The 12,792-nt window shown below is 34.8% G+C and overlaps 1 protein-coding gene across 2 annotated transcripts in view; it reads left to right on the forward strand.

Moving 5' to 3' along the window:
- ORC4 (origin recognition complex subunit 4) overlaps window positions 1-12,792 on the forward strand; it is a 92,351-nt gene that overhangs the window by 48,093 nt on the left and 31,466 nt on the right. For both annotated transcript variants that reach the window (XM_068968070.1, XM_068968071.1), the window contains exons 3-5: window positions 2,757-2,833; window positions 3,321-3,411; window positions 12,513-12,588. In XM_068968070.1, the coding sequence (XP_068824171.1) occupies window positions 2,757-2,833; window positions 3,321-3,411; window positions 12,513-12,588 (244 nt within the window). The remainder of the gene's footprint in view (window positions 1-2,756; window positions 2,834-3,320; window positions 3,412-12,512; window positions 12,589-12,792) is intronic.

Here is a 12,792-nt window from a genome sequence, read left to right on the forward strand (position 1 = left end):
ACATCATGAGAAATGCTAAACTGGATGAAACACAAGCCAGAATTAAGATTGCCAGGAGAAATACCAATAACCTCAGAGATGCAGATGACACCACACTTATGGCAGAAAGCAAAGAACTAAAGAGCCACTTGATGAAAAGGAAAGAGGAGAGTGAAAAAGTTGGCTTAAAACCCAACATTCAAAAAACGAAGATCATGGCATCCGGTCCCATCACTTCATGGGAAAACAATGGAAACAATGTCAGACTTTATTTTGTGGGACTCCAAAATCACTGCAGATGGTGACTGCAGCCATGAAATTAAAAGACGCTTACTCCTTGGAGGAAAAGTTATGATAACCTAGGCAGCATATTAAAAAGCAGAGACTACTTTGCCAACAAGGTCCCTCTTGTCAAAGCTATGGTTTTTCCCTAGTCATGAATGGATGTGAGAGTTGGACTATAAGGAAAGCTGAGCACTGAAGAATTGATGCTTTTCAACTGTGGTGTTGGAGAAGGTTCTTGAGTTTCCCTTGAACTGAAATGAGATCCAACCAGTCCATCCTAAAGGAAATCAGTCCTGAATATTCATTGGAAGTACTGTTGCTGAAGCTGAAACTCCAATACTTTGTCCACCTGATGCGAAGAACTGACTGACTCATTGGAAAAGACCCTAATCCTGAGAAAGATTGAAGTTAGAAGGAGAAGGGGATGACAGAGGATGGGATGGTTGGATTACATCACTGACTCCATGGACCTGAGTTTATGAAAACTCCTGGAGTTGGGGATGGACAAGGAGACCTGTCATGCTTCAGTACATGGGGTTTCAAATAGTCGGACACAACTGAGTGACTGAAGTGAACATATCTTTGTAAATAGCGGAGATCTTCCCTGTGCACCTAAATTAATTTCTATACATGTACATACCTGTTTAACTTTCACATCAACTCACTTTAGAATTTTCGAACCTCTGAGTATTCACTACAGCTTTGCTTCACTTTTTGTTTATCTTGTATTTTATTCATAATTGTCTGTAAACTTTAATGAAGTTTTAAACAAGAAAAGCACTGAGGTTTGTGTTTTTTTTACAGTGATCTTGTCTAGGGGGAGGAATACACACTATGTTTAGTTGAATGTATGTTTGCTTCCTTAGGTTTTTTATAGATATCAGCTATTTCCTATATAATAACTATATTGTATTACAGATTACTACTTTCTTTAATCTTCAAAACAGGCCTGCCAGAATAGTGTATTGTCTCTCGGACACCAATCTTTCTATTCCTTCCACTTCCTCCTAAATGCTAAGTATGGATTATTTTATTCCTAGTGAATAATTTGCTTCTCTCTGCCTCTGGTATATATAAAGTGAACTCAGATTTTTTTCATTGATACATGAAAGATCACTCCCATACTGCACACTTGAGTCTGCAAGAAGCAAATAATGTTGGCAACTTCTTGTTTCTGCTGATGGAGCTAAATCTGAAATAACCTCCTAAGGTTTTTGTCACTGGACACTGTTTGTTAGCAGCAAATGTAGAAAAGGAACAATTTTGATGGTCCATCTTTTTAAAGAATGTGATGGATTGATACTTATTTTTTACAGCTGTGTCTAAGTCCATCGTTTTAAGACAAAATAAAAATTTAGCTCTTTAGAAGAATTTTAATTAATTCCAGTGATTTCTTATTTTATATCATAGATCAGTATGATTTCTTCTATATATTTGAACATCTCCTTATATGCTAGGTTACTAATTTTTTGCAGATTACTGACTGTGTCATTTCTTACTAATATATATATGCTTTTTTTTAGGCATAGATCATATTCTTTTAGTAGTTTTGTGCTCTGCATCTAATAGGTCCTCAATAACTGTGTGGACTTTAAAATTTCTTCTGTTTCCTCAGAATCCTGACTTCTATGAGAGGTACAGAAAGATAGGACTTGAGCTAAACCAGTTTAGATATGTTGGTCTCTAGGTAGCTCCAACAGTAAAGAATCTGCCTGCAATGTTGGAGACCTGTGTTCAATCCCTGGGTTGGAAAGATCTCCTGGAAAAGGAGCTGGCAGTCCACTCCAGTATTTTTGTCTGGGAAATCCTATGGACAGAGAAGCCTGGTGGGTTACAGTCCATGGGATCACACAGTCAGGTAAGACTGAGTGACTAAACTCAAAGACTGAGGTATGGTTCATGAGCATTATTAGATTAGATTACATTATTAAATTCTCTCATTGTTTATTCCTTGGCTGACATATTACACAAAATGAAGTATTCATTTATTCACATACATTAAAACAGCCCTCAAATTGCTGATGTAGCTAAAGTAACATCATAAAGCTCTCTTGTTGAAAGCTTCATGACTAAATTCTCATCCTTTCTCTGGGACTTGCTGCTGCTACTAAGTTGTTTCAGTCATGTCCAACTCTTTGCAACCCTATGGACCATAGCCTGCCAGGTGCCTCTGTCCATGGGCCTTTCCAGGGAAGAATACTGGAGTGGGTTGCCATACCCTCCTCCAGAGGATCTTTCTGAACCAGGGATTGAACCCACGTCTCTTATGTCTCCTGCATTGGCAGGCAGATTCTTTATCACTAGTGCCACCTGGAAAACAAGAACTGTTAATTTTATCACTGGGAAAATGCCAGACCTCATGATGACAAGTTGTTTAGGGAGAGCTGAATTGATTCATTAATACCTAACTTGAACTGCTATAAATATATTTACTTGTTTATTTTTGATTGCATATATAATGTTTTCATTTGTATTCACTTTATTTTTATCAGGTACAAAGAATTTTACGTGAAAGATTTTGTCATCAGAGTCCACATGGTAACCTATTTGGAGTACAAGTACAATATAAGTAAGTTTAGATTCCCACTTGTCTGTTATGAAACTACTTATAGATACCCTTTAGGTTTTGTAGAAATTGTCATACACAGATTTTGTCTTAAACAAGGATAGCGAACATTTTTATAGAGGTAAAGTTTTGCTTTGTGTATAAAAAAATGACTTGTTGTAAGGGAAGAGCAGATATACATATTTCCATAATGAAAAAAACTCTAACTTTCAAACTGTTTCATTTCTGTCATTTGGTATTATGGAGAGATTTCTGAGCTTGCCCCTAATGCTCAGCAGCCAGCTGTGAAGTGAAAGTTCCTAAGATTTGCCACAGTTGTTCCTATCCCATACCACCATAAAGACCACAATATTTCAGTCTTACTTGGTTTCTTCTTGAGGTTTCTAGAGAATCAGTATTTCTGTTCTCTGTAGGACTAATTTAAAAAGTATTACCTAGCAAATTATTTCAGCTTTGCTTTTTAAATTTCGGCCTCTTTATATCATTTCAGACACTTAATAGAGCTGCTAAAAAGAACTGCTATCCATGGAGAAAGTAACTCTGTTCTCATTATTGGACCCCGAGGTTCAGGAAAGACCATGGTAAAAGCTGTTGATTTCTGGCATTCCTTTGCTTTGTAGGCATGTACAACATTGAAAATGGTTTTGATTATTTTCATCCTTGTGTTACTAGCATTTTTTTTTAAATTTTAAGTCTTAGAATACATGCAAAGCCTTTATAAAGTTAGACTTGTTTATTTGAGTTGAGAGAACTTTTTTTACCTTATTTTTCCTCACAGAATAAATTTTCAAATGTTATTTGTTCCATTGTGGTCTTTGGTCCTTCAAGAATTTGTGACTGCCAATAGACAAAGCAAACTGGCATTTATTGAACATGTTCCTTGTACCTTTTATTTATCTTCTGTTATTTATTGTTTACATTAACCCTGCAAGGTAGGCATGATATTGTCTCTATTTGTAGATTAGGTAGCTATCATATCAAGCATTTTTTTTCTTTTAGTTTATTGTGTAACCCTAACTCAGGCAGGTTTTTTTAATATATACATTCATATCTTGTAGAGTTCTCTTCTACTTTCCATCTTTATTATATTATAACTTTAGTTAACCTCAAAAAGATAACTTTTGCTTTTTTACCCTTGTTTTCTCTTTTCATTTTCTTTATTCAGTGTAAGACCAGTTATGGCTATTATATTACAAATATTACTATGTAATTGTATAATCTGCTTTTGCTATATTCCATGCAGTAAATTTAGATTTTTCACTAATATGCATTTTTACTATGTATAGAAGTAAAATTGTGTATTATGTATTATTTTATATTAAGTAAAACTATGTAAAATAGAATTAGAATTATGTTTTAATTTTTTAAGCAATACAGTTTGACTGTGTATTATGTAAAGATTGGGAAATTAGGACTTTAGGATTTTACTGTCATCACTTGTTTCCAGTATTGTTTGTAGTACATAAATTGGAGATTTAGATCTAAATAATCTATTTTCTTTAAAAATTTTTTCATTTATTATAATCACATTTATGACCGTATTTATTTCTGACTCTGTTGAATTTAGTGCAGTCCTTTGGCTTAGTCCTTGTATACAACCACTATTTCTTTATCCTTAGTTTTTTTATTACGATTTTTCTTTGTGTTTGACTTCAGTGCTATTTATGGTAGTTTATATAGGAAAAGTATGTGACTAATATACTTTTGAGCTATGAGGCTATTATTAAAACAACAGCTCTATTAACAGTAGAAAAACTGAGGAAAGATATGCACAGAAAGGTCATAGGAAATTAAATACAAATCAGTTTTAAACTTAGAAACATGTTTAATTTCACTCATAATCTGGTAAATTAAATAAAAATATAGTAATTTTTTCTATCAGGTTAACAAGAAGATCTATAAAATTGATAACATACTGATGTTCTTGCTGGTGGTGTAAATTAGAATTAGACAAAATCTAACCAATATTACAAATGTGCCTACTTTTGACTCAGCAACATTTCTAGGAATTTATCTTTGTGAAATGATATGTGTATTGTTACTCATTACAGCAATGTTTATTAGCAGTGCAAGATGAGAAACAGTATAAATAACCCTCAGAATACTGATTAATAAATCTTGATACATCCATCCATGTAATGGACTGTGATACTGCAGTAAAAAAGAATATAGAAATATTTGTATATAGTCCAAAAAAGGGAAGAAATCATATTGTTAATTTCTCTATAAACAAAAGTTCCCTGAAATGTATATATTTAAATTTTTATTGAAGTATCATTGATTCACAATGTTGTGTCAGGTTCAGATATACAGCAGAGTGAATTGGGTATACATATACTTATGTCCACCCTTTTTAAATTCTTATCCCATATAGGCCACTTCAAAATATTGTGTAGAGTTCTCTGTACTATACGGTAGGTCCTTATTAGTTGCCTAAGTCAACCCTAGTCTCCCAATTTATCCATCCCACCTTTCCCCCTGGTAGCCACAGGTTTGTTTTCTGCATCTATGACACTACTTCTGGTTTGTAAATAAGTTCATTTGTACCATTTTAAAAAATTTTCCACATATAAGTAATATCATATGATATTTGTCTGTGTCTAACTTACTTCATTCAATATGACAAGCTCTAGGTCCACTCATGTACCTGCAGATGACATTACTTTGTTCTTTTTTATGGCTGAGTAATACTCCATTCAGTTTTTGTTCCAATCTTGAAGAAAGGAAATGCTAAAGAATGTTCAAACTACCTCACAATTGCACTCATCTCTCACGTTAGCAAAGTAACACTCAAAATTCTCCAAGCCAGGCTTCAATAGTACGTGAACTGTGAACTTCCAGATGTTCAAGCTGGATTTAGAACAGACAGAGGAACCAGAGATCAAATTGCCAGCATCCATTGGATCATCAAAAAAGCAAGAGAGTTCCAGAAAAACATCTACTTCTGCTTTGTTGACTATGCCAAAGCCTTTGACTGTGGATCACAACAAACTGTGGAAAATTCTTAAAGAGTTGGTAATAACAGACCATCTGACCTGCCTCCTGAGAAATCTGCTTGTCAAGAAGCAACAGTTAGAACTGGACATGGAACAACAGACTGGTTCCAGATTGGGAAAGGAGTATATCAAGACTGTATATTGCTTATTTAACTTATATGCAGAGTACAACATGAGAAATGCTGGACTGGATGAACATAAGCCAGAATCAGGATTGCCGGGAGAAACAACCTCAGAGATGCAGATGACACCACCCTTATGGCAGAAAGCAAAGAAGAACTAAAGAGCCACTTGAAGAAAAGGAAAGAGGAGAGTGAAAAAGTTGGCTTAAAACTCAACATTCAAAAAACTAAGATCATGATATCTGGTCCTATCACTTCATAGCAAATGGATGAGAAAACAATGGAAACATGACAGACTTTATTTTTCTGGGCTCCAAAATCACTACAGATGGTGACTGCAGCCATGAAATTAAAAGACCCTTGTTCCTTTTAAGAAAAGCTGTGACCAACCTAGACAGCATATTAAAAAGCAGAGACGTTACTTTGCCAACAGAGGTCTGTCTAGTCAAAGCTATGTTTTTTCCAGTAGTCATGTATGGATGTGAGAGTGGGACTGTAAAGAAAGCTGAGCACTGAAGAATTGATGCTTTTGAACCGTGGTATTGGAGAAGACTCTTGAGAGTCCCTTGAACTGTAAGGAGATCCAACCAGTCCATCCTAAAGGAAATCAGTCCTGAATATTCATTGGAAGGATTGATGCTGAAGCTGAAGCTCCTGTTGGAGCTTGGAGTATTCTTTGCAGCCAAAGTATCCTTTGGCCACCTGATGTGAAGAGCTGACTCATTGGGAAAGACCCTGATGCTGGAAAAGATTGAAGCCAGGAGGAGAAGGGGATGACAGAGAATGAGATGGTTAGATGACATCACCGACTCAATGGACATGAGTTTGTGTAACTCTGGGAACTGATGATGGACAGGCAAGCCTGGCGTGCTGCAGTCCATTGGATCACAAAGAGTTAGATGTGACTGAGCGAGTGAACTTACTGAATATTCCGTTGTGTGTAAATATATATTTATGTATATATATTATTATATATAAATATATATTATATAATATATAAATATTATATCTATAAATATATATAAATGCATATATATATGTGCACCACATCTTCTTTACCCTCTCCTCTGCTGATGGACATTTAGGTTGCTTCCATGCCCTGGCTATTGTAAATAGTGCTGCAGTTGAGCTGAATATCGAGGTGTATGAATCTTTTCAAATGATGGTTTTCTTCGGGTAAATGCCTAGGAGTGGGTTTTCTGGGGCATGATATTCTATTTTTAGTTTTTTAAGGAACCGCTGGGCTTCCCTGGTGGCTCAGAGGTTAAAGCGTCTGCCTGCAATGCGGGAGACCTGGGTTCGATCCCTGGGTCGGAAAGACTCCCTAGAGAAGGAGGTGGCAACCCACTCCCGTATTCTTACCTGGAGAATCCCATGGATGGAGGAGCCTGGTGGGCTACAGTCCATGCGTTCACAAAGAATCGGACACGACTGACCAACTTCACTTTCACTTTCACTTTATACTATTCTCCATAGTGACTGTACCAGTTTACATTCCCATCAACATACCTTCTCCAGCACATATTGTTTGTTGGTTTTATTGATGATAGCCATTCTGACCAGTGTGAAGTGATACTCCATTGTAATTTTGATTTGCATTTCTCTAATAGTGATGTTGAACATCTTTTCAAGTGCTTTTTGGCCATTTTTATGTCTTATGTCTTCTTTATGGTGTGCTGCAGTCCATGGGGTCATAGAGAGACACGACTTAGCCACTGAACAATGTCAACAAATGTCTTTCTGAAATATTAAACAATAACGTAGTGGGTTATTTGTTGAGTGGCATATGGGAACAGAGGTTAAGGCTCTTTTCACTATATATCTTGTTATGGTTTTTGAGGGGCGAACTATATGACCATGCAGTCTATTTTTAAAACTACAGAGTGGGAAGTTGGTTGAAGGCAAGGGAAAAAAATACAGCTCCTAGTTAACAGAACAAATCACTAAACTCCTTCAGAACACATAAATATAAAAGAGATAGGAAGTTGAGTAATATGGGGAAATGTAAAAAGACTATTTTAAATCAAAAAATTATTTTGCACATTACTTATAAATGACTGGGATTAAACTCTTCTGTGACTTATTTTTTCCTCCCTTGAAATCACATAGTTTATTCAGTTTGTGTTTTATGGGAAAATTCCAAGGGCAGGCTTTTCTTTTCCCTTTATAAACTGCTTTTTCAAACTGGATAGTTTAGATTACGCAGTCATACCAACCCTCAATCTGTGTCTTGACTCAAATTTGTTGTTTACTTTTGCTGTGCCCCCACATTGTGTAACACTAAGGGGGCACTATTCTCTGTCTTCACTCACAAGAAATGGTAATATTACCTCAGCATGTTCCTCCACTGACGTCCCAGTGGAGGAAAGGAAGCCTGATGGATCAGGGACAGTCTTAAAGTTCCTACCCAGAGGTGCTACAGAGCACATCTCACACTTATTGACCAGAGTGAGTCACATGGTCACACCTAGTTTCAAGAGAGCAGGGCAGTGCATTTTTACTAGGTACCTAGAAAGGGAGGTTAACCAGAAGTTATGGTGAACCTCACTGATGACCACCACAGCTAACTTGAGTTTATATGTGATTTTTCCTTGTTTAGATGCTTGTAGAATTGCTGTTTCTTAGCAGTGTGAAAGTTTCACAGGTTATATCAACATGTAGGTCATAAAAACCGTAACTCTGCAAACCCTCTTGATGTGAATTTAGGTCTTTCTTTAGTAAAAGGATGATTTTCCTTTTTTTCCATTTTTAATTATTGTTTTTGGAAAACACATTATATACTATGTTTGAAGAACATTTTTACATGGTACTTTAGTTCTTCAAAGAGCTGTATAGTGATATTCTGGTATCAGTATGGGAGAAAATGAGACCTAAAAAATCAGTACATTAGACCTGTTATTCCATCATACACTGTGCATCTTGAAGTAAAATGACCTACAACAGAGAAGTTAAATTTCAGTGATTCATGCATCAAAGTGTCAAGCCAGAAGTATAATTTGATCAGCTAATGACTTAATTTATTCTGAACTTTGATTTTGGAAGTTTGTCTCTTAAGGCATACAGAAAGTTTACAAAAAAGGAAATAGAGCTAGTGAACGCTTACAAAATGTATAAGTAAATACAAATTAAACCTGTATACTCCATTTCATTAGTAAATTGACTAAAATAGATATATTTGTTAAAGAAAAAGTAAGCAGATAGTAAAGAGTTGCCATGTAATCTCTCTCTCACAGATACATGCTCGTACACACTCACCCTGGCAGTTTTCCGTCATTAACATCTTGCCTTACTGTGGTACATTTGTTAAAATTAATGAAGCTATATGAAACATTGCTAATGAAAGTCCATTGTTTACATTAAGGCTTCTACAAGTCTATGGGTACAACACCATGTTCTGGTGCTTTGAAATAATTTATCTAATGTGACTTAAGTATGGAAAAACCCATACATGGTATTCCATATGGTATAATTTAGTTTATTCCTACTACGCTCCAATATTGAGAGCTCAGAAAGCTGAGAAGCATTGTTTAACTCCTCACTTTTATGATTTGTTGTTTGTGGGCGTGTCCTGAGATATAAAATAGGTTATTCTTAGATATGAGTATTATTTTATCATATAATTAGTATAATATATATCATGCTGCTGCTGCTGCTGGTAAGTTACTTCAGTCATGTCTGACTCTGTGTGACCCCATAGACGGCAGCCCACCAAGGCTCCCCCCTCCCTGGGATTCTCCAGGCAAGAACACTGGAGTGGGTTACCATTTCCTTCTCCAGTGCATGAAAGTGAAAAGTGAAAGTGAAGTCACTCAGTCGTGTCCAACTCTTAGCAACACCATGGACTGCAACCCACCAGGCTCCTCCATCCATGGGATTGTCCGGGCAAGAGTACTGGAGTGGAGTGCCATTGCCTTCATAGCTTAGTATAATCATGCGTTAGTAATATTATTAGTATAATTACAGAAATTTGAACTTAAAAAATAAGATTGCAGTATATTGAAAATACTACCCTTAGCCAAACTGTCTAAAATGCAAAAATTAAAAATCTTCAATTAAGTGGTAAAGATAACAAATTCTGTGGTTTGTTGTATTTCAAATATTTTATTTTAAAAATAGATATGGTTCCAAATGAGAGATTTAAGTCTGGAAAATACTCTTCTACATAGAAATTAGACTTGCTAGATGGTTAAAGTTTCTTCTAGTTTGTTTCTTCTGGTTGCATATTGTTGAATATTGTGTCCCTGAAAGTATTTGTGAATAGTAACAAAAGCCTCTGGATGCTGGCAGTTCAAAGCAAACTATACGAGTATATCTGTAACATTAATTTTTAGCTACAAAGAATGTGGAAATGGGATATCCAAATTGATTATGCTAGTTAATGTAATGTAACCAACTAAGGTTTTTTTCGTATATAATATAGTATAAAATATTGAAAAGATGACATTGTCTCCTTGGGGAAAAAAAATCTGACTTATGATTGTTACAAAAGCTAATTACACAGTAAATTTTAGCAATATAAAGAGTGAAACTAAAATTATTATTTGAAGACATGCTTGCTACTATATTGAAATCATCATTTCAGACCATACACACACACCTAACGAAAAAGTTGTGAGCTAATTCATGCAACTCATAGTAACTTGATGTTAAAGTAAATTTAGTGGAAAAAAGGCTATAAACCTGTTGTAACTCCCTTTGCATATGTAAAATGAAGGCATTATTATTGACCCTGTTTCATTCTGCAAATAATTTGAAATGGTTTTGAACAATTTATCAAACCTAAAGTGATTTTAAACATAAAATCAGAGCCAGGGAAATATAAATACTATGTAAGTAAAATAGCAAGAAGTAGGTGCAAGAACATAGCAGATTGCTAAGAAAATGCCATACAGGCTATATTTTGAGAAGCAAGTTAGTATCAGTTGGGGACTAACTCTGGTGATAGGATCTGACTTTATCGAAAGACAGAGAAGTACCACCTAATCTTTTGACAGTTTTCTCTAAGAATGTAACTTTTCTCTGCTGGGCTCTTACTCATAGTATGACAGTTGACATTTGAAGTTGTCTTTCTTTTTTATTTTTAAAGGACTTAGTTTACCTGTGATCTGAGGTGGAGTACCATCTGCTTTAAATATGTTTGATATCCTGTTGTGAAACCTGATGATTTGAAATGAGGGATTTTGCTTTTTTGTTGTTGTTGTACACAGATATTGCAGTGACAAATAGAGATAAAATATTGCAAATACAAGTAGTATTTTGTTTTTCAAAATAGTTTACCAGTTGTCTCAGTGACTTTGTGGCATAATCCTTTTTGTCCTCATTAAGTCTGATGCCACTTTTGTTGTATACATAGCCTAATTTCCTGAGCTATATATTTTGTGATAGTACCCTTCTGCTTCTATTTTCATATTAGCAAGAATAATCCATCACTCTTCCTTTTTTAAAATCTTTTTTCTTAATTCTATTTATTTCCACATTTCAGAAAATATATGTAGTATTAATATGAAGAGATAAATGTGATAGTGCAGTATGAGTGATAAGATGTCACAAATCAAAAATATAAAGAATGTTAAGTATGTGGCATAGAAAACTAATTATAAAAATGTGAAGCTTTATAATTGAACAGTTTAAGATGGTTTAACACTTTCTGGCTATTTTTAGTAGTAATTACTATTATATTTTGGGCTTCCCAGATGATGCTAGTGGTAAAGAACCCACCTGCCAGTGCAGGAGACTTGAGACATGAGTTCAGTCCCTGAGTCAGGAAGATCCCCTGGAGAACGGAATGGCAACCCATCTCAGTATTCTTGCCTGGAAAATTCCATGGGCAGAGGAGCCTGGCAGGCTACCGTCCTTGGAGTTGCAAAGAGTCAGACACAACTGAAGCAACTTAGCATGCACACACTTTATATTTGAAGTATATTGCTAGTAGTAATAATTTTTATTGTTGTGAGATCTAAGGTACTTTAATAAGGGCTCTCTCTGGTTACCTAACAACTAACAAAGGTAACATCTCATATTTAGCCTAACCGCTTTGAATTTCTTTTTTGATTTTCATTTCAAGGTAACATGCAAAGTAGTTCACAGTATTTCACAGAAATTAATGTATTGAGGGTAGATATTTTACAGTCATTTAGTATTTTTCTGGTACTTATTTTCAATAGCTTTTAACTGAGTTCAATAATAATTTTGTAAAGTCAGTACTGTAGACATGTAATGAACTGACTGAGACGTAAAGTTCTTAAATACCTGTAGTTTTTTGTGACTTCTACTGCAAAGAAGTATTTCCTTTGAAAACTTAAGGGTTATGTCTAAATATTTATCAGAAGTTTGGGTAGCTGATTGAGAGAATGTGACATCAGTCCTGGTTCTGACATCTTACTAAATCAAACATTAGAAGTTCTAGTTGAACTTTCTGTCTGTAGAGAATCTGCAAACTTAATTGTTAATTTTCAATGACAGCTGTTAATATTCTGTTCCTATTACTCATAGTTTAAAAAAGAATATGGGCTTATCATCTTTTACTTGTTATTAAATATTTCATAAACTTTTAATATTATTTAGTTAATAAACCATGCTTTGAAAGAACTAATGGAAGTAGAAGGAGTGAGTGAAAACATATTACAAGTTCACTTAAATGGTAAGTGTGTTCTCATTTTGCCATTGGAATGATGTAAGCATATGAGCTTTTTACATTATGAGATTAAATTTACTCATATATTTAAAATCTGCATTAATAACTATTTTAAAAATGAAATCTTTGTTTAACAGACTTTTACTTTAGCACACTATACACAATATTTTTAGAAATTTTAAAAAATTATTAATAAAAGCACATAAGGTC

The sequence above is a fragment of the Capricornis sumatraensis genome, chromosome 3 (genome assembly GCF_032405125.1).
Source record: "Capricornis sumatraensis isolate serow.1 chromosome 3, serow.2, whole genome shotgun sequence".
Taxonomy (NCBI): Eukaryota; Metazoa; Chordata; class Mammalia; order Artiodactyla; family Bovidae; genus Capricornis; species Capricornis sumatraensis.